The 18,158-nt window shown below is 45.6% G+C and overlaps 1 protein-coding gene across 5 annotated transcripts in view; it reads left to right on the top strand.

Annotated features, from left to right (window-relative positions):
• The window catches only part of SYT3 (synaptotagmin 3), a 373,682-nt gene that overhangs the window by 340,327 nt on the left and 15,197 nt on the right, over positions 1-18,158 (top strand). For all 5 annotated transcript variants that reach the window (XM_088482948.1, XM_088482947.1, XM_088482944.1 and 2 more), the window contains 3 exons: positions 1,919-2,090; positions 4,585-4,714; positions 5,035-5,164. In XM_088482948.1, coding sequence (XP_088339074.1) covers positions 1,919-2,090; positions 4,585-4,714; positions 5,035-5,121 — 389 coding nt within the window. In that variant the 3' untranslated portion in view covers positions 5,122-5,164. The remainder of the gene's footprint in view (positions 1-1,918; positions 2,091-4,584; positions 4,715-5,034; positions 5,165-18,158) is intronic.

Below are 18,158 nucleotides of genomic sequence, written 5' to 3'. Positions count from 1 at the left end.
TATCACCCCACTTTTTACTTTTTCGCCCCCAAAACGAAAGTACTTTTTTTGGGGTGTTCTGAGGTAATTTGTTGTTGTTGATTTGTCCTTTGGGGGGGCTGTCCCAAGAGTTCTGAGTCGTTTCCCCCAGTTTGCACCCCAAAATAACGATTTTGCACTTTTTTTCACCTGCTATTCATAGGAGATACTTTTCCGCCTATTACAATGCATTGACTTTCCTGGAATTAAATATGGAGATACTTTTAAAACAGGTGGAAAGTCCAAATCCGCGGAAACTTATCTCCAAATGGCAATTTTCAACTCTCTAATTGAATCAGGCCCTAAGGCTTAGTTCATCTCCCCCACAATAATTATTATATTTATGGTGCATGTCTACATTGTGTTGTCGACATTATGGATGTTAACATGGTTACTGTTGACCATCTGCCCGGATCACACCGTTACACCTTTTCCGATGCACTTGAAATACGTACACCCCTATGCTGCACTCTTCCTCAGGCCCCAGAGGTGTTCCGGAGAAACGGGTGTGGATTGTATAGCTACTATTTATTCCCTGTTTTACCTTGCTGTACATTCTACGCAATCCTTGTGTTTTCAGGTGAAATTTGCACCATCACTCAGTAAGATATAAGCAAATTGTGTGGATTCAAAGGCAAATCTGATAACGGAAAAGTGGGTGTTGGGATGTGCTCTGCGGTGATCTAGACAGCAGAACAGAAGGGATGGCGAGCTTCATTGTTATTGCAATAAGGAGAACTAAGAATTATGCAAGTGAATTGTGGGCTGCTTCTGGCCTCTTTCCAGGACTCCAAAGAGTTATTTGTCAGATTAAAAGCTACATATTTGTAGTGAAACCAATTAATTAAGCACATAATGTATCTTTGGAATCTTTGGAAATAAACTGGTCTTTTTGGATAAGTTGGAAATGAATCAATATCCCTTCAATGTCATCCTTTTGTTGGAGATGCAAGAGGGTCTGCAGGGTCCTCTTCTCCATCTTCTGTGATTGTCTTATAATCATATTATAGTGGAGGGCGGCTATGTGTGTAATGGTGAAGGTCATTGTTAGAATGCTCCCAGTGATAACAGTGTCCTTCCATTATCACCATAGCTTCACCCAAGCCGGGTCGTGTACACAACTGGTATCTCTCTGTTGAAACTTTAACCAGTTCTTAGGTTTATTAACCAGGTGCTGTAGACTCAGGGACAAAGCAGGTGCAACATAACTGGGTATTGAATGCAGCCTGGAGTGGTTGGGTAAACTGGGCATTGTAGTGCTCCAGGTGCAATCGGAGCATACACCCTAGTGGTGTGTGGAGCTGTGCTTCACCAGACAAACAGTGGCGGTACAGGGTGTCTGGGGCACCAGTGTGGCCTTGTATGGCAGAAATGCCGGGGAGGGTCTCAGGACACGTCCAGCTAAAAAGGACGCGCAGAGGAGCCGCACATGCGCAGTAGCTCATTGCGGATGTTAGGCCTCCTGACAGAGTCGCGGCAGGTCCTAGAGACCTGCTTTATGAATAGAGGCAGCGCCGAGCACTTATCATCCAGCAGTAGTTAGTATACATTTACAATTTTAGACCATATCCTGTTCCAAAAAAAACACAACAAAGGAATACTTATCCCAACTTAATTCCCTGTACCTTCACCTTTTATAAACTTTTGCAGATAAGTGATTATGATATTTGTTGTTACTCTGCCACCAATTTTTATAAATTTGATATTTAGAAAATCGATTCACTCGCACTTTTCCCAAATGGTAAATGTTTCTTGGCTCCCGTTGCCAGGCCCCTTACAATGAAACATGGTGGTTGTGTTGATGACTGCAGACCAGATACAGTATGCTTGAAATCATTGACTTTCAACTTTAGCACACTCTTCATTTTAAGGCTCTTTAACTGTTTTCTCTCTCTACAAGACCCATACGTGAAGGCATCTCTCATCTGTGAGGGTCGGAGGCTGAAAAAGAGGAAAACATCTATAAAAAAGAACACGCTGAACCCAACCTATAACGAGGCCCTTGTGTTTGACATTCCTAATGAAAACATCGACCATGTGAGCCTCACGATCGCGGTCATGGATTATGATTGGTAAGGTTTCAATGTGTTTCTTCTTATAAATTATTTGTGCAGATAAACAGAGTTGGAGATAAGTATCTTAGCAATCTCTGACAAGTTCTACCTGCCATGACATGCTGGGGGTGGCAGCCCATGAAAAGTTGGGCAGTGATAAGCCAGTAGAGCATTGCCCTCACTGTGCAAGGCAGCTTCAGACACTGACAGTACTGCAATCACAAGAAGAATTGCAGCCCACTTGTAATTTCCTCCCCTGGGGCACCCCGACTCAATCTACTCTTCATATTGCAGCTCCTGCTTAGATTTTAAAGTGGGACGTATTTTCAGTTTCAAGGGTGTATCTGAATCTACAATGTTTAAAATACCAGCATAAGGTCTACATTGCTAACTGGCAGAGTTGGCTCCTACCCTTTTGGGTAAGGGGGCTGCCCGTGTTGCAGTCTGGTCGGTACCAGTGGTCCGGACTGTTTGGTTATGGCGCCATCCAGGTGCATTGTGCATGCGCCATGGGTCTGGCAGGCACCGTGAACCAACACAAATACCGTCTTCTAGGGACTGCATCAGCTGCAGCCCTTAGATACCAGGTAGGGCTGACTGAAAGGCAGGGGAGCTTCCCTTTGGAAGAGCTCATTCTGCTATACGCGGACTGGACTGGCAGTCACAGCAGGAGAAAGCACCTCTCCCTGTTATTGCCTGTCTGGCGTTTGATTAACAGAAAGCACTTCTAATAACAAGCCAATGCCAGGGAAGACTCACACTCTCTGAGGGTTGAGTATGGAATGCTAATGAAAGGTCAGCTTGCAAACGTTCAGAATACCGACAGCGGCATTCCAACATTCAAAATCCAGACAGACTTAGGTTAGAATTGTAACCCTCACCTGGCCATAATCCACCCCTCTCGCAGCCAGCTGAAGACAAAATGGCAGATTGTGTGCCCAACGACAGGAACTTATTTTGGAGTGTCATTTATTTATTTATTTTTTTATCAATAATGTTTATTAGAGATTTAGGGCTTCATTCAGAGGCGGCCGTACGGTCTACGACCGCCTCGATGTTTGTCCAGTGCGCATGCGCACGAGGGAGCCGGCTCCTTCGTGCGCATGCGTGAGACCCGCTATGACCGACAGCGCCGGTTGTAGCAGGTCTCTTTCCAAAGGGGTTGAGCTGTTGATGTTGATTGACAGCTCGCCCCGTTTGGAAGGCGGGCCGGGGGGGGGTGGCAGCCCAAACGGAGGCGTTCCCATGGGAACGCCTGCCATTTGGGGGAGGCCCCACTGACATCACTAGTGATGTCAGTGGAGAGCTTCCAGCTCTGACAGAGCCAGAAGCTCTACGGGGCTTACGACAAATGAGACCCTACTCTATGACCATCGTGACCATCACCCTAGCGGTCATTAGAGCTGTGGGTGTAAACCCACAGCCTAACGACCGAAACAGAGGCGGCCGGTCAGGATGCAAGCGGCCGCCCAGTTTCTGAGCGACCGCTTGCATCCTCCGACCGCCTCTGAGTGAGGGCCTGTGGGGGTCATTCAGACCCGCTCGTGAGCGTCAGGACGCTCGCAAGCGGGTCGATGTTCCCCACTGCGCATGCGCACGACGGAGGGAGCTCCATCGTGCGCATGCGCGAGACCCGGGGAGCGTCGGGCTTTCCATCGCTCCGGGTCATGCACCAAAGGGGGCGTGCTGTCGATGTTGATTGACAGCACACCCCCTTTGGTGGGTGTGCCTGCCAGACGGAGACGTTCCCATGGGAACGCCTACCGTCTGAAGCCGGCCCCACTGACATCACTAGTGATGTCAGTGGGAGTGATTTTGGCTCTGATAGAGCCAAAATCACTCCAGGGCTTGTGGCAGGGAGACCCTACCGCAGGGTCTCCGTCGCAAGTCCGATGGTCACCCACAGCTATACGAGCGGCCAGGAGGCCGCTCCATTTTCATGGAGGAGGGCCCTGATTCAGAGCGAGCGCTCTGGTCAGAGCGTTCAGCTCTGAATCAGGCCCTTAGTCCGTGAACCATGTACGGGAAGGGATACAGAAAGGACAAAAAAGGAAGGGTATGGAGGGAATCAAAGACAATCACAATAATTCCATCAATGCACTTAAAGAAACAGAAAAAGAGACAAATAGATTACATGTCATAAATACAGATAATAACAAAAATATCAGCACAGTAGTATTACGGAAGATCAACCTTATTAGGAAATTTAGAGGTATCGAGAAGGAGCGTTGTCCCCATCTGTAGTAAATTCATGCCAACTAAATCATTTGGTCAAAGGGGAGGAGGCTGTAAAAGAGTAAGGTACAACCAATGTTTTTGGAGTGTCATTTTAATGTTCGCTGCAACCACATCCTTAATATGGTCCATCAGAGCGGTCCATCATTGCTCTTTCAGTCTTGGAATGGGGGTGTGCACATCTGTATGGTCACAGAGGACAAAGACGCAAAATGAAGCCAAAAGAGCTTATTGGTCACAATTTTGCAGTAATACAATTGTAATTGTGTTTGTACAGTATAGGTCACAATGAAGTCATTGGAATGTGCCGAGTTGGCAGTGATGCGGACATGCCTGGCAGAGAACACTGGAATGAAATGCTGGCAAACCCTAGAAAACCAATTGAACATTGGCATCAGTTGGTTGAGGTAAATGCACCCTGTTTAGAACATGACTACAACAGGCCGTCCACCTTTATATGTGGAATCTGCTTCCAATCACAGTGCCACCATGAGAGGACATTGAGTCATAGATTATGAGATGGCTTAGTAGAATTTGGAGCAATGAAGTGTTAAAACATACAGTACCTTTTGAACAGAAGTAAGTTCGAGCAGGCAGCCACACAATACCATAGCTCTTTATTTACTTGCTTTACACTGAGCCCAATTTTTGCACAGGACTTTCTAACTTGTCACATTTGAGCCTAATTCATGGATGTTAAGTAATCAACTGTTTCTGATCTTCACAGGAGAAGGCACTGACCAGTTTTGTGACAAAATCTTCCCCTCCTCGGGAGAAGCCGAACATAGTAGTGGACAATTCACAGTCTGACTAGTTGCTTCCACTACCTAGGAAAGGAGAAGCAGATCAGGAGAGCTGTAAGTATCACGTGTCTCCAATTCCAATTGTATCTTCCCTTTCACTTCACCAGACCTGGAACATTGAGAGGCACTTGTGTCTTATGGATATACTGGCTTAATTTATTCCTGTTGTGAACTGTGCTATAATCGCATTGGATTTTAGGACACATTGGCCCTGATTCAGAGCCTGACGCTCTGACAGAGAGCTCGCTCTGAATCAGGGCCGTCCCTTAGTGTTTGGAGCTGCCTCCTGGCCGCTCGCATAGCTGTGAGTGACCACCCACAGCTATAGTGAGCGGCCATGATGGTCGCGATGGTCAAGACCATCACGACCATCGGGCTTGCGACGAGACCCTTGTGGTAGGGTCTCGTTGCCGCAAGCCCTGGAGTGCTTTTGGCTCTATCAGAGCCAAAAGCACTCCCACTGACATCACTAGTGATGTCAGTGGGGCCGGCCCCAGACGGTAGGTATTCCCATGGGAACGCCTCCGTCTGGGCAGCCACGCCCCCGGCATGCCCACCAACAGGGGCGTGCTGTCAATCACCATCGACAGCACGCCCCCTTTGGTGCGAGACCCATAATGACGGCTTGGCCGTCGTTATTCGGGTCTCGCGCATGCGCACGACGGAGCCGCCTACGTCGTGCGCATGCGCACTTGGACAACATCGACCTGCTTGCGAGCGCTCAGCGCTCGAGAGCGGGTCTGAATCAGGCCCATTGCAATGACTGAGATGATGTCCAAAACGTGCTACTACTAAACTCCTATAATCTTCTGTAAGAGCTGCTCCCAGTGACTGTGTAGTATTAGCATCACTTATAGCATGTGCAATTCAGAAATGTACTCAGTATATGTATGATGCTATGTTCTGCTTCAAATATTTTCGCTTATGATTTTGTTTATTTTATAAGTGGCAATTCTGTATGTACATTAGAGATGTGTGCGGACTCCCCGGATGTGTTTTGGTTTTAGTTTTAAATTTAATTCATCATCGTGTTTTGGTTTTAATTTTGGCAAAAGTACCCTCATGTGTTTTGGTTCAGATTCGGTTTTGGATTACATAAAAATCAATAAAAATGGCTAAAATCATGTAATTTCGACCAGTTTACATGTAATCCAAAACCTGAGTTACGTTTTTTTAAATCCGAGGTCTGAACTGACAGCAGACCCGAGCCAGGACTCAGTACTACTCGGTCCCCAAAGTGATTCTGAACTGGGACTCGATTCGACAAGGAACCCCTACGTTTGGGTTTGTTTGTATTTCAGGAAAACCGAACTGCACATCTCTAATATACATATACCCTCAAACCAATTTAGTGATGTCTATGTATCACCACTGTCTTTAAGGTTTTAGAGCAAGTACTCATCAAGATGAAATATAAATATATTATAGGTGGCAATTTAGAATGTACATATGACTTCAAACCAACTTTTAGTGTCTGTGTATCACCACTGCCTTTAAAGTATAAGAGCAAATGCTCATAACAGTGAAATTTTGTATCACATGACACCAGGTGACACTACAGAAGCGCTATGGAAGGGGTACAAATTGCTATATAATAAAGACCTTCTTCTAAGAGGTGCACCTTTTTATGTATGAACCGCGGTATGTACCCGAAGTCAGGAGCAAGCCGTAACAAATTTCTGGTGGGAATCAATACAGCACTCAATGCATACTTGTCTACTTCTGTAGTATCCTCTACAGGAGAAGCCCGGAGAGGAGATGCAGATGGGTGGTGACGGGGGCGTGGCTGGGCTATTTGCATCATTACTAATGATTCATTAGGCCCCTCCCCTCACTGTAAAGTGTCACAAATCGTGCATATTTAAATTAGCATAGAGTCGCATCACTAGTCCCCGCCACCCCACCTCACAGACCGCGGATCCCGGTATTAGATTCCCGGTATTATTCTCTCCATTCTACCCAATTCACTAGGAAGTGGGCGGGATGCTGGAGGAGTACCCAAAAAATTGGGAGCCTCCTGCAGGTTTCAGGATGGATGCTGGGAGACTACCATAAAAATCGTGAGCCTCCTGCAGGTTTCAGGATGGATGCTGGGAGACTACCCTAAAAATCGGGAGCCTCCTGCAGGTTACGGGAGAGTAAGAATGACTCAATGACCCTGTATTTCAATATATGGGCAAGCAAATAGTGTCACTGAAGAGGAGAGGAGCACTAGTGACAAGGATCATGCAAGGGAAGAACAGGAGAGAGGAGGGCCCTGCCCCGAAAGCTTACATAGGGGACCTTATTCAGAGGCGGCCGTACGGTCTACGACCGCACGGCCGCCTCGATGTTTTGCCAGTGCGCACGCGCTGGTCGTAGCGGGTCTCTTTCCAAAGGTTTGGAAGGCGGGCCGGGGGGGTGGCAGCCCAAACGGAGGCTTTCCTATGGGAACGGCTGCCGTTTGGGGGAGGCCCCACTGACATCACTAGTGATGTCAGTGGAGAGCTTCCGGCTCTGAGAGCCAGAAGCTCTCCGGGGCTTACGACAAGTGAGACCCTACCCTAGGGTCTCGTCGTAAGCCCCGATGGTCTCTGACCATCGCGACCATCACCCGAGCGGTCGTTAGAGATGTTAACCCACAGCCTAACGACCGCAACAGAAGCGGGCGGTCAGGATACAAGTGGCCGCCCAGTTTCTGAGCGACCGCTTGCATCCTCCGACCGCCTCTGAATGAGGCCCAGTATGGGGAAGAGGTGAACAGTAGGAGTGTGACCTTGGACCTTGTTTCATCATCTTCTCACATTGGGGTCTATTCATCATCACTTAATTTCTATAAAAGCAGGTGAAAATTTAAATTTATAGAAATTAAGCCACTACTTCACATTTGGTGGGGATTGTAGTTTAAAGATACCTTTACACGAAAACACACGGTTTATATCCTGTGAGTGGGGTACACTCAGAGATGTGGTGTTGGTTGTAATCAGAATTTCTGGATGCACAAAGCTATATTATGGATAACTGATAGACAGAGAATATGTCTATCATTGTGACGAGAGAAAAGATAGTGACACCGTGGACAAAATATAAAAGAAAAATTCAAAAAGGGCTCTCATCGAGGCTAAGGGATGTATAAGTTCATTAAATTTTTTGTGTATGCCTGCTATGTTTTAGCGCCATTCGGGTAACCCTTCCCCCATCTTTTTTATTGTCTTTGAATCATTGTTGAAACGCTGCAAAAAACGTATTGAATGTGAAGGATGCTACTTTGAAAAATAAAAATGTTCAGATCCTGTGGAGTCATCTGATTCCGAATGAAAAAATCAGTCTCGTTACTTTCCAATCAACCCTCGTATATAGTCAAATGCTGATCTGAATGGAAGAACTGCTCAATTCAGTACTGTCCAGCTCCTGGCTTCAGGAAATTAGGAGGGGAGGAGGCTTGTCAATGTAAGGAGGATTTTTCTAAAAGTTATTAAACCCTATAAATACATACTGTAGTACTACATTCTTAGGGGTAAATTTTCTAAAGTGAGAGTTTTTAGAAGTGAGTTGTAGAAGTGATGTTGCCCATAGCAACCAATCAGATTCTACTTAACATTTAACTAGCACCTCCTAGAAGATAATAACTAGAATCTGATTGGTTGCTATGGGAAACATCACTTTTAAAACTCACTTCTAAAAACTCTCACTTTAGTAAATTTACCCCTAAATGTTATCAGTAATCATTATGTCAGAAAAACACTAAGCTGACACTTATTTCCCACAGCAATGAGCTTTATAACATAGTGATACGTGAATGAGATATAGGTTTTTTCCTTAATGAAATCCCTAAAGGACTCTGGGTAATTAATTTATTCTAAGGCAAAGAGCCTGTAGGATGGACAGGTTTCCTGCTAAGTAAATGTTAATAAACACAAACCCTTTATAAAGTATGGAGCAATTATGTTAACATATGACCCAAATCGGTCTAACATGACATCCTAAGTACTTTAGCTATCACATATATCCTTAGCAGGCCCAGCACTGTCTGGGCAATGGTGATCGCTGTTACAGCACTGAGAAACACATTTGTCTTTCCACACCTTGGTTATACAGCTTCTGGTCTATTCCTGTGATTGAATGTGCTGTAAACTAATTTCAAGCTGTGGAAATTGCCTGTTATAGTACATTTTATAGAGGGAACTCATTAAGGCATGATGTACAGAGTTTTGGGAATTCATGTTACTAGCAGTAGAAGTGACTGAATATTCCTTGTAGGTAAATCACAAAGTCTAATTATCTGAATTTGTTCAGAAATATCAAATTTAGGGTTAAATAATAACACATTGGTCAGAGGGCATTAATGTTTAGCACTGGTGGCCTGTAGACCTATGATAATGAACGTGTCTGGGCACCACCAAGGAGTGAGGCTATTGAGGGCTGTGGGAACTAGATAGGATGGATGTAGATTGAGTATATGCTTTAATACGTGATTAATATCAAACCCATCAGATCTATCTGTTGCTGAGCTCTTTATTAAAATAGTCAGCACAGTCCATTGGAGTTTGCCACAAGGTGTCTTGAGTCTGAAATGTAATTAAATGGAAGGTAGTTTGGTTAAATTACCTGTTCTCTATAGCAGCCTAGTAAAATACTTGTCAACCTTTATCACTTTAAGTGAGCACCCTGCAAACCAGGAAGCGTACACAGTAATGTCTAGTTTAATCTACTAAAAAGGACTGGATGAGTTGAGTTTTATTGTGTTGTGAGCCGCCTTGCGACAGGACAAGGTCCCTCCTCTCTCTGTTGTTTGTTACAGGAGGGGGGAGGGGGATAGGGCATTAAGGATGATTGGATGTCCCAAAGTAGACACATAATTTTAATATGATAAGATTTAATTTGTAATGCTATGTTAAAACACTTCATTGCTAAGGGCCAGCTTCACTTGTCCTCAGCAATACACAGGGGAGAAAGAAAATACTCGCTGATCACAAAACACCAGACTGATGACGAAGGAAGTAGTCAGAGTAAGTGACAGCATTCCCAAATATACTAGCCTCAAACTTCCTCATCCTTGCTCATACAGACATAGAGGCACCCTCGAAAGAAGGGAATCTCTGTATTTCAAACAGTGATGCATTAGGCCCAATACAAAGTAGCTAGGCCTACCTAGAGACCTAAGGGTGGTGAATGCACTATTTTGAGGGCATATTTTACTTTTTCTCCATCTGAGCTAGATTACGGGCTAAGCTATGTTTGTACAGTTTTGTAAGGTTTCCTTCATTAGAAAGGGGTTAAGTGTGTGTAAGTTCTTGGATAATGGCCACATGAGGATGGGAAGAAATCCAACTGTGAACTATCCAACACCTGCTACCTCTATTATATTTGTTGGGGAGAGTAGGTGGATGTTAAATACAAAGCTGTCAAATAAAAATGCAAGTGACATAAATTGCTCCCTATACTGTAAATTAAATACAACATTGTAGATATGGGAATTAATTATTGACTCTTTCATATAATGTAGGCTTATTTTGAAAGGCTTTATGGGTTACAAAATTAAAATATTTACATTGCTGGTATTTACGGTATATTGTACAGAAATTATGTGCTGCAACCCATAGCAACCAATAAGCTATACATTTATAACAGCCTAGACCAGAGGTTCCCAAACACGATCTTTAAGGCTCCCCAACAGTTCATATATACACAGTTAAGCACAGGTGGTTAAATCAAATTGACTAAGGTATTAATTAAGTCACCTGTGCTCAACCATGGCTTGTTCTAAAACCTGAACTGTTGGGAAGCCCTGAGGACCACATCTGGGAAACTCTGGCCTAGTCTCTCAAGCAATAGGGGAGCTAATTGAACAAGAAAATCTGTGAAGGTGCAGCACATTTTATTTTGTAAAACGCGTTTACTTGTCTACCTCCACTACAATATATCCCAACTGCTGCCATTTTGTAATGTAAACTCTATGAGCTTTGCATAAAATATGCAGCCTTTACATCAGTATGTGTTCTGGGGCTGCTTTTTTGGACTTTTATAGATTTGAGTTGTTTCTATACTACAGTACATGCATACTTGTCTTCTCTGGGAATCGAGTCATCTCAGCCCTACCACCTCTTTATGGACTTAGCATTATGCCAAGATAAGGATCCGGCTCCTCTATGTATGGAGACTTTTGGACCACTCTGTACATTGTATTATGTCATTGCCCAGATCATAAAAAATCACCAGTATCCTGATGGGTTCAGTCCATCCAAAACGTCTCTGTTATTTGTGCCGAATGAACTAGGAATATCTCTGTACAATATTCTTCACAGTCCAAATGAGTTTCATTTCTAGTCCTGATTGCACCAGAGTGAACTTGGGCATAGGACATATGGGCAAATACCTAGGGTGCCATCACTCCACTGGGGTGCCAAGTAAATAAGGGGACCTACCCGCAAGTTGACAGCAGGAGCCGCCAGCAGACGCTATCACTTATTGTCACAATGCAGAAAAAGGACTGACTGTAAGGCCGGTGCTGGCAGAGGTCATGTCTGGTGACGGCTCCTCTGTGCATCTCTCCCCCATGCCAGCACCAGTGAGATGGACTCCAGCTACAATCTTGCCCAGAGCACCAGTTGGCCAGTGGCAACGTATTGCCACTCTATCTTAAAACAGAACATTTTGGGCCTGGTTTAGAGGTGCATGAAGTGTCGATGCTGCATGCCAGCGCCCAATGTTTTCCGTCTGCACATGTGTCTGAATCGCTCTGCTCATGCATCCTGATGGGTACCACTGGGAGTCACAGAACGCATTTGGACGCAGAGAGAGACAATGTCAGTGGGCTTCTGTGGGTGGCTAGTCAGATGTCTTCGTGTCACGGTCAGTGACTGCCTCGTTTGCTGCCGTTGCACTAATTCTAGAGCCATGTTAAGACAGAGAATCTGCTCCTCCGATGGGCTGGTGCAATTTCTCATGGTGCGACTGACGTGATTGTCTTAATGCGCATAGCGATGGATTAGAGCCGCAGCCGCGGGGGCGTCTCTGTACAAATCCTATTAGCTACAGAATTAGCATAAAGACGCAGTCGCTCTGCAACAAAAGACACAGTGGCGACTGTGATAGCCTGCACCTAATCAGGCCCTCTATGAGCATTCAGCAGACTGAGGTCCCTGTTACAGATGATGGCAGTAAGGGAGCCATAAACAAATTAGGAACATTTATCTGCTGTTCAGTGACACTTGTACAATGTGTATCACCGCAAATACCACTTTTTTCATCTTCCCTAACATACTGATGCTTTCAAAAATCTGTTCAAAGCTTTATTAATGGCCCTGTCTGTCTCCTCTAATGAGCACTGCTAATTACAAATTCTGCTGCTGCAAATGCCTTGATTAGTTTTCATGTATGAATAAACACAGCTTACGTTCACATCGGGCCCTGCAATGTGCAGCTTGTATATCTCTGGTTTCATACAGTATTTACTATTCACTTGTCAGCTGCCTTTATTTAGTATTATACACTAATACACCTCCTGAGAATCAAAATACAGGATTATTTTATATGTTTATCTATACAGGTAATGGTGTATTTTTGTCTCTTTGAAATAAAATTCTATTTAAACAGTGTTACATACTGCATGATGCAGGATGAGATGGATTTACCAATAGGAGAAACCTTTTAACGATACTGGATCAGAACCTCTATACACACCTTCCTATACCTTCTAATGTCCTTCCTATACCTTCTAATGTCCTGCCTATACCTTCTAAGGATGACGCTAATTGCGTACGCAGTCACACCATAAATAAAGACTTAGATGTGGAATCTGTGGTTTCAAAGCACAAGTTATATTCAGGTAAAAGTTCAGACAGTTACACGCAATTGATCAAGACACAATTTAGGCGCAAAAGGAAATTATACAGACCCAAGTACAGTATACATACGCAGGTGCTTCCGGACCCAGAGATAGGCATCAGCAAGAGACCCCTCATCATTCAGCACGAAGACTCAGAACCAGCGTTCGTGCACTCATATTTATACCCCCCCAGAATAAACAGGACAATAGGGAAGTCTGTTGCTGATATCATTGGTTCTCAGGGGTGAAGCATCTGTTACAGCACATTTAATAGGCTGGTTCAAACAGACTCTCCCTGCCTCTAACAGCTGGGGGTCTTCCTCTTCACGCCTCTCGTAGCATCCTAACAGTTGTTTCTAAAATATACATTTTGTTGCTTTTAGGCTCTGTGATCCATAACTCGGGAATGCATGATGCGATCTCCCCACCGGAATACTGTAAAAAGGATACGCATCAGTACAACTCCAAACATGACTTGTTTAGCATGTATAATACCTTAGTTATCAAATATCTTTATTTCTCAGCATTTAAACTAACTGAACCAACTTAAATCATATACTTTAGAGCTTATTGAACGTTATGTGTGAATATGTAATGTGTGGGTATTCAGGGTTTGAAATAAGGACGCTAGTTAACTTGGGGCAGATGTGTGCGCATAAAGCTAATAAAACAGCGGTTTCATACAAAGTCCTATGCATTCGCTAATATGCGACTAGTTAACAGCGCAATTGTGTGTATTAATGTGTGTATGAGAAATGGTGATAGATGCAAACGCATGGTGCTATTAGTATTATCGCCACATGTACTAAAATGTGAGTTTATCTAAAATGGCACTTAGGCTGCCATTCGCAAAATGGCGTCTTGCGATCTCATTTTCAAGATGGCGTCTTGCCGCCAGTCGTGAGATGACGTCGTTGCGATAAAATTTTTACCTGAACTTGTCTTAGCCAATTATTCAGCTTCGACACTTTATATTTGCTGCTATGATTTATCTATCAATATATACCCAAAAAGAATCCCGACATGCAACACAGATGTGTTTTATTGGGTGGGTGATTGAACCTGGAAACAGGCGTGTCTTATGAGGGGAGGTGGCCTGTGTGCAGTGTCAGATCAGGTCCTCCTTCTTCACGCATGTGCAGCACATATCTCTGGCAAAATGGTGCCACCACCATTTTCCCAGAGGTTTCTTCTGAGGCAGAAACAGCCATTGCAGCAGGAAAGTATATGGAATGGGTGCAGCACACTCCCTGCGCCCAATATAGACATGCCATGGTTATGCTGGGATTACCAGGGCCATCAAATATTGGTGGCTTTATGAACCAAATTTTCAGCAGATTTCAAGGATTACGAGGGTCATATCCAAATTTTAGTGTATCTATCTGTTCAGCGCAATCATTTGTAGGTCCTCCAAAAACGATTGGAAATTTCAGTATGTTATGAGACTACTGTCGTCATTACAGTCAACTTTTCTGTTTTTGATATAGAAGAATGGTATTAGGACTGACTTTATTCATACTTGCCAACTTTTACTTTCTCTCCTTCGGGACAGTGCCCGATAAGGATTGGAATTGAAAGCTAAAATATTGGAACCATCAATTTGTTGGTTCTGATATCAATGTTTATGCCATTGATAGTGAGCTTGCAATGTTTCCTCACTACCGATGTATATTTTGCGATGTCTACCCTTTTCCTCCTTATCATATGCCTTACTGCTCCACCAATCTGCGCTCACAGGGGGCGATTCGATTGTTTTTTTATGTTGCAGTAGTTAATGGGTGTAATGCAATTGTTTTTGGTGCACATTAATTATCATGCTCTTCGTGGGAAATTAGACTGGGCTTAGCTGTGTACATCAGCTAAACCTGTATAAAGTCCAGGTTAGGGCTCCCAAAACCAGGACTTGTCACACATTTCTGCTCACCTCCTCAGGCTGTTCGTGCCCAAATTATCAACAATTGAATTGCTGTGCTGGGTGCCCGGCACCACCAGCCGGCAAAAAAAAATTGACTCCAGTCTAGTGTAGAGGCGTGGCCAGGCAGCACACTTTCTCCCCTGCAGCCGTTTCTTTGTATGGTGCCATAGATTCTGTAGTGCCCGAGAGTCATACATGAAAACACTAATGGATCTATTCATCATCACTTAATTTCTACAAATGCAGGTGAAAATGCCATTCATCAGGTAAAGCAGGATATATCACAGATATCTCCTGCTTAGCTTCCTCTGACGGAATGGCACGCTGTCCCCATACACTATTATCACAGATAGCTCCTACTTACCTTCCTCTGCCAGAATGGCCCGCTGTCCCCATACACTAGTATCACAGATATCTCCTGCTCACCTTCCTCTGGCGGAATAACCCGCTGTTCTCATACACTAGTATCACAGATATCTCCTGCTTACCTTCCCCTGGCGGAATAACCCGCTGTCCTCATACACTAGTATCACAGATATCTCCTGCTTACCTTCCTCTGGCGGAATGGCCCGCTGTCCCCAAAAACTACTATCACAGATATCTTCTGCTTACCTTCCTCTGGCGGAATGGCCCGCTGTCCCCATACACTAGTATCACAGATATCTCCTGCTTACCTTCCTCTGGCAGAATAGCCCGCTGTCCCCATACACTAGTATCACAGATATCTCCTGCTTACCTTCCTCTGGCGGAATGGCCCGCTGTCCTCATACACTAGTATCACAGATATCTCCTGCTTACCTTCCCCTGGCGGAAAGGCCCGCTGTCCTCATACACTAGTATCACAGATATCTCCTGCTTACCTTTCCCTGGAGGAATGGCCCGCTGTCCTCATACACTAGTATCACAGATATCTCCTGCTTACCTTCCTCTGGTGGAATGGCCCGCTGTCCCCATACACTATTATCACAGATTTCTCCTGCTTACTTTCCTCTCCCAGAATGGCCCGCTGTCCTCATACACTAGTATCACAGATATCTCCTGCTTACTTTCCTCTCCCAGAATTGCCCGCTGTCCCCATACACTAATATGGGGACAGAATTCAATATTTTTGGACCTTGACTGCAGGAGCATTCGCCAGATGGCGAATGCTCCCGTACTCGCCACTTCCCGGGTTGCGAAGAAGGATCCTTACAGATTCCTCCGCCCCTGTTCGGCTCCTTCCGCTGGACGTCGGGGCTCTTGTGGGCATGCGTGGCCTATAGGTCACGCATGCGCACTTGGCTCACTGCTCTGAAAGGAGCAGTGAAAAGATTTGTCCAGACCCCGATAATTAACATAATGAATACAGCCCTAAACATAATACCAGGTACTGTATGCACAGTTACAGAGAAGATTAAGAAATGCATGGACGCAATTTACAAAATAATTTGTAACGAAGACAGAAAAAATTCAGCTTAAAACTTGACAGTGACAAACAAGGACTGCAGCAAGTGGACACACATGAGACATAGGGTAGGGGAAAGGCATAGGGGTCTATTCATGTAGAAACTGAAATGGCTACCAGTAATTTGAACTAAGGGGTCTATTTACTAAGCAGAGGGCCTGATTCAGACCCGCTCGCGAGCCCTGAGCACTCGCAAGTGGGTCGATGGTGCCCTAGTGCGCATGCACACGACGGAGGGAGCTCCGTCGTGCGCATGCGCGAGACCCGCATAGCGACGGCCAAGCCATCACTATGGGTCTTGCACCAAAGGGGGCGTGCTGTCGATGGTGAGTGACAGCACACCCCCTTTGGTGGGCGTGCTGGGGGCGTTGCTGCCCAGACCGAGGCGTTCCCATGGGAACGCCTACCGTCTGGGGCCTGCCCCACTGACATCACTAGTGATGTCAGTGGGAGTGCTTTTGGCTCTGATAGAGCCAAAAGCACTCCTGGGCTTGCGGCAGCGAGACCCTACCGCATGGTCTCGTCGCAAGCCCAATGGTCGCGATGGTCTTGACCATCGCGACCATCTTTTTGGCCGCTCGCATAAGCTGTGGGTGGTCACCCACAGCTATGCGAGCGGCCAGGAGGCCGCTCCAATTTTAGGTAGGAGGGCCCTGATTCAGAGCGAGCGCTCTTGTCAGAGCGTCCGGCTCTGAATCAGGCCCAGTGTTAGGAGACAGAGTGAAAAGTGATAAGGTGCCAGCCAATCAGCTCCCAACTGACATCTCACAGGCTGTTTGAAAAGTTAGAGTTAGGAGCTTATTGGCTGATACCTTATCTCCTTTCACTGTCTCCTAACACTGCTTAGTAAATAGACCCCTATATATCACATCATATCAATGTCCGATATGTCGTCATCTTACTGCACCTGCACCGGCAGTGCCATGATCAGAGGAGCAGTTAATAACTCAGTCGGAGGGCAGTCTGGATTAGCAGTGGGGGTAGACTGGGTCAGTGGGTGCAGCAGTCCGCAGTCTGGATCAGCGTCTGAGCAGACCTGGTCAGCAGAGGTAGGAGGGTGAAGTAGTTGGCATTCTGGGTCAGCAGACGGGCAGACTAGGACACTGCGTGTGGGGAGGGGTGCATCGCCGGTCTAGATGAGCTTGGGGGCAAGCAGGTCGGCAAGGGGGTGGGGTGCAGTGTGTAGTCTTGATTAGCATGGGGGCAGAGCAAGTCGGCAGGGGTGGGCAAACGGTGGTCTGTGGTGACCCAGGTCCCAGAAGCATATACTGTACATCTTCACTGCTTCTTTGTGCCGAGTAGTCTGGGCACCTCTGATCGGCCAGCTGTTAGTGAAGGGGGTGGGAAGAACAGGAGGCTCAGTACGCCATCCTGAGATGGCAAAATCTTTTTGAGAAGCGAAGCTGATGTATGGGGATGCAATATGTACACTAGTTAGGGGCACTGCTAGAGGATTCTGAGATATCTCCACGGTATTCTTTGAATAGGACGAAGTGAAATGCCCTGTTATCACTAATAAAGGGCTTTTCCACTGCTACATGAAGAGGCCCCCTAGTTACCGCTCAGCTGTGAATCACAGCTGAGCAGATATACTGTAGCAGTGGCACTCAGCGCACTCATTTGCGCACTGACCCTTCACTCCCCTGCTACATGCACGCAGCTCCCAGGCAGGAAGTACTGTGCTGAGGTCACTGCGATCACAGCCTCTCAGTGACCGGGAAATGCAGCATCAGGTACAGGGGCGGACTCTGTCTCCAGCGCCTCGCTCCGCAGCCCATTTCAAGGTACAGCAACATCATGTGGGGTTGATTTGATGTGTTTATGTATGTATGTATGTGTCTGTCAGCAGTGATGGATGGGGCACTCCGGGTGTCATGGGTCA

This window comes from Taudactylus pleione, unplaced genomic scaffold (assembly GCF_031769625.1).
Source record: "Taudactylus pleione unplaced genomic scaffold, aTauple2 ptg000301l, whole genome shotgun sequence".
NCBI lineage: Eukaryota > Metazoa > Chordata > Amphibia > Anura > Myobatrachidae > Taudactylus > Taudactylus pleione.
This window is presented reverse-complemented; position numbering and strand designations above follow the sequence as displayed.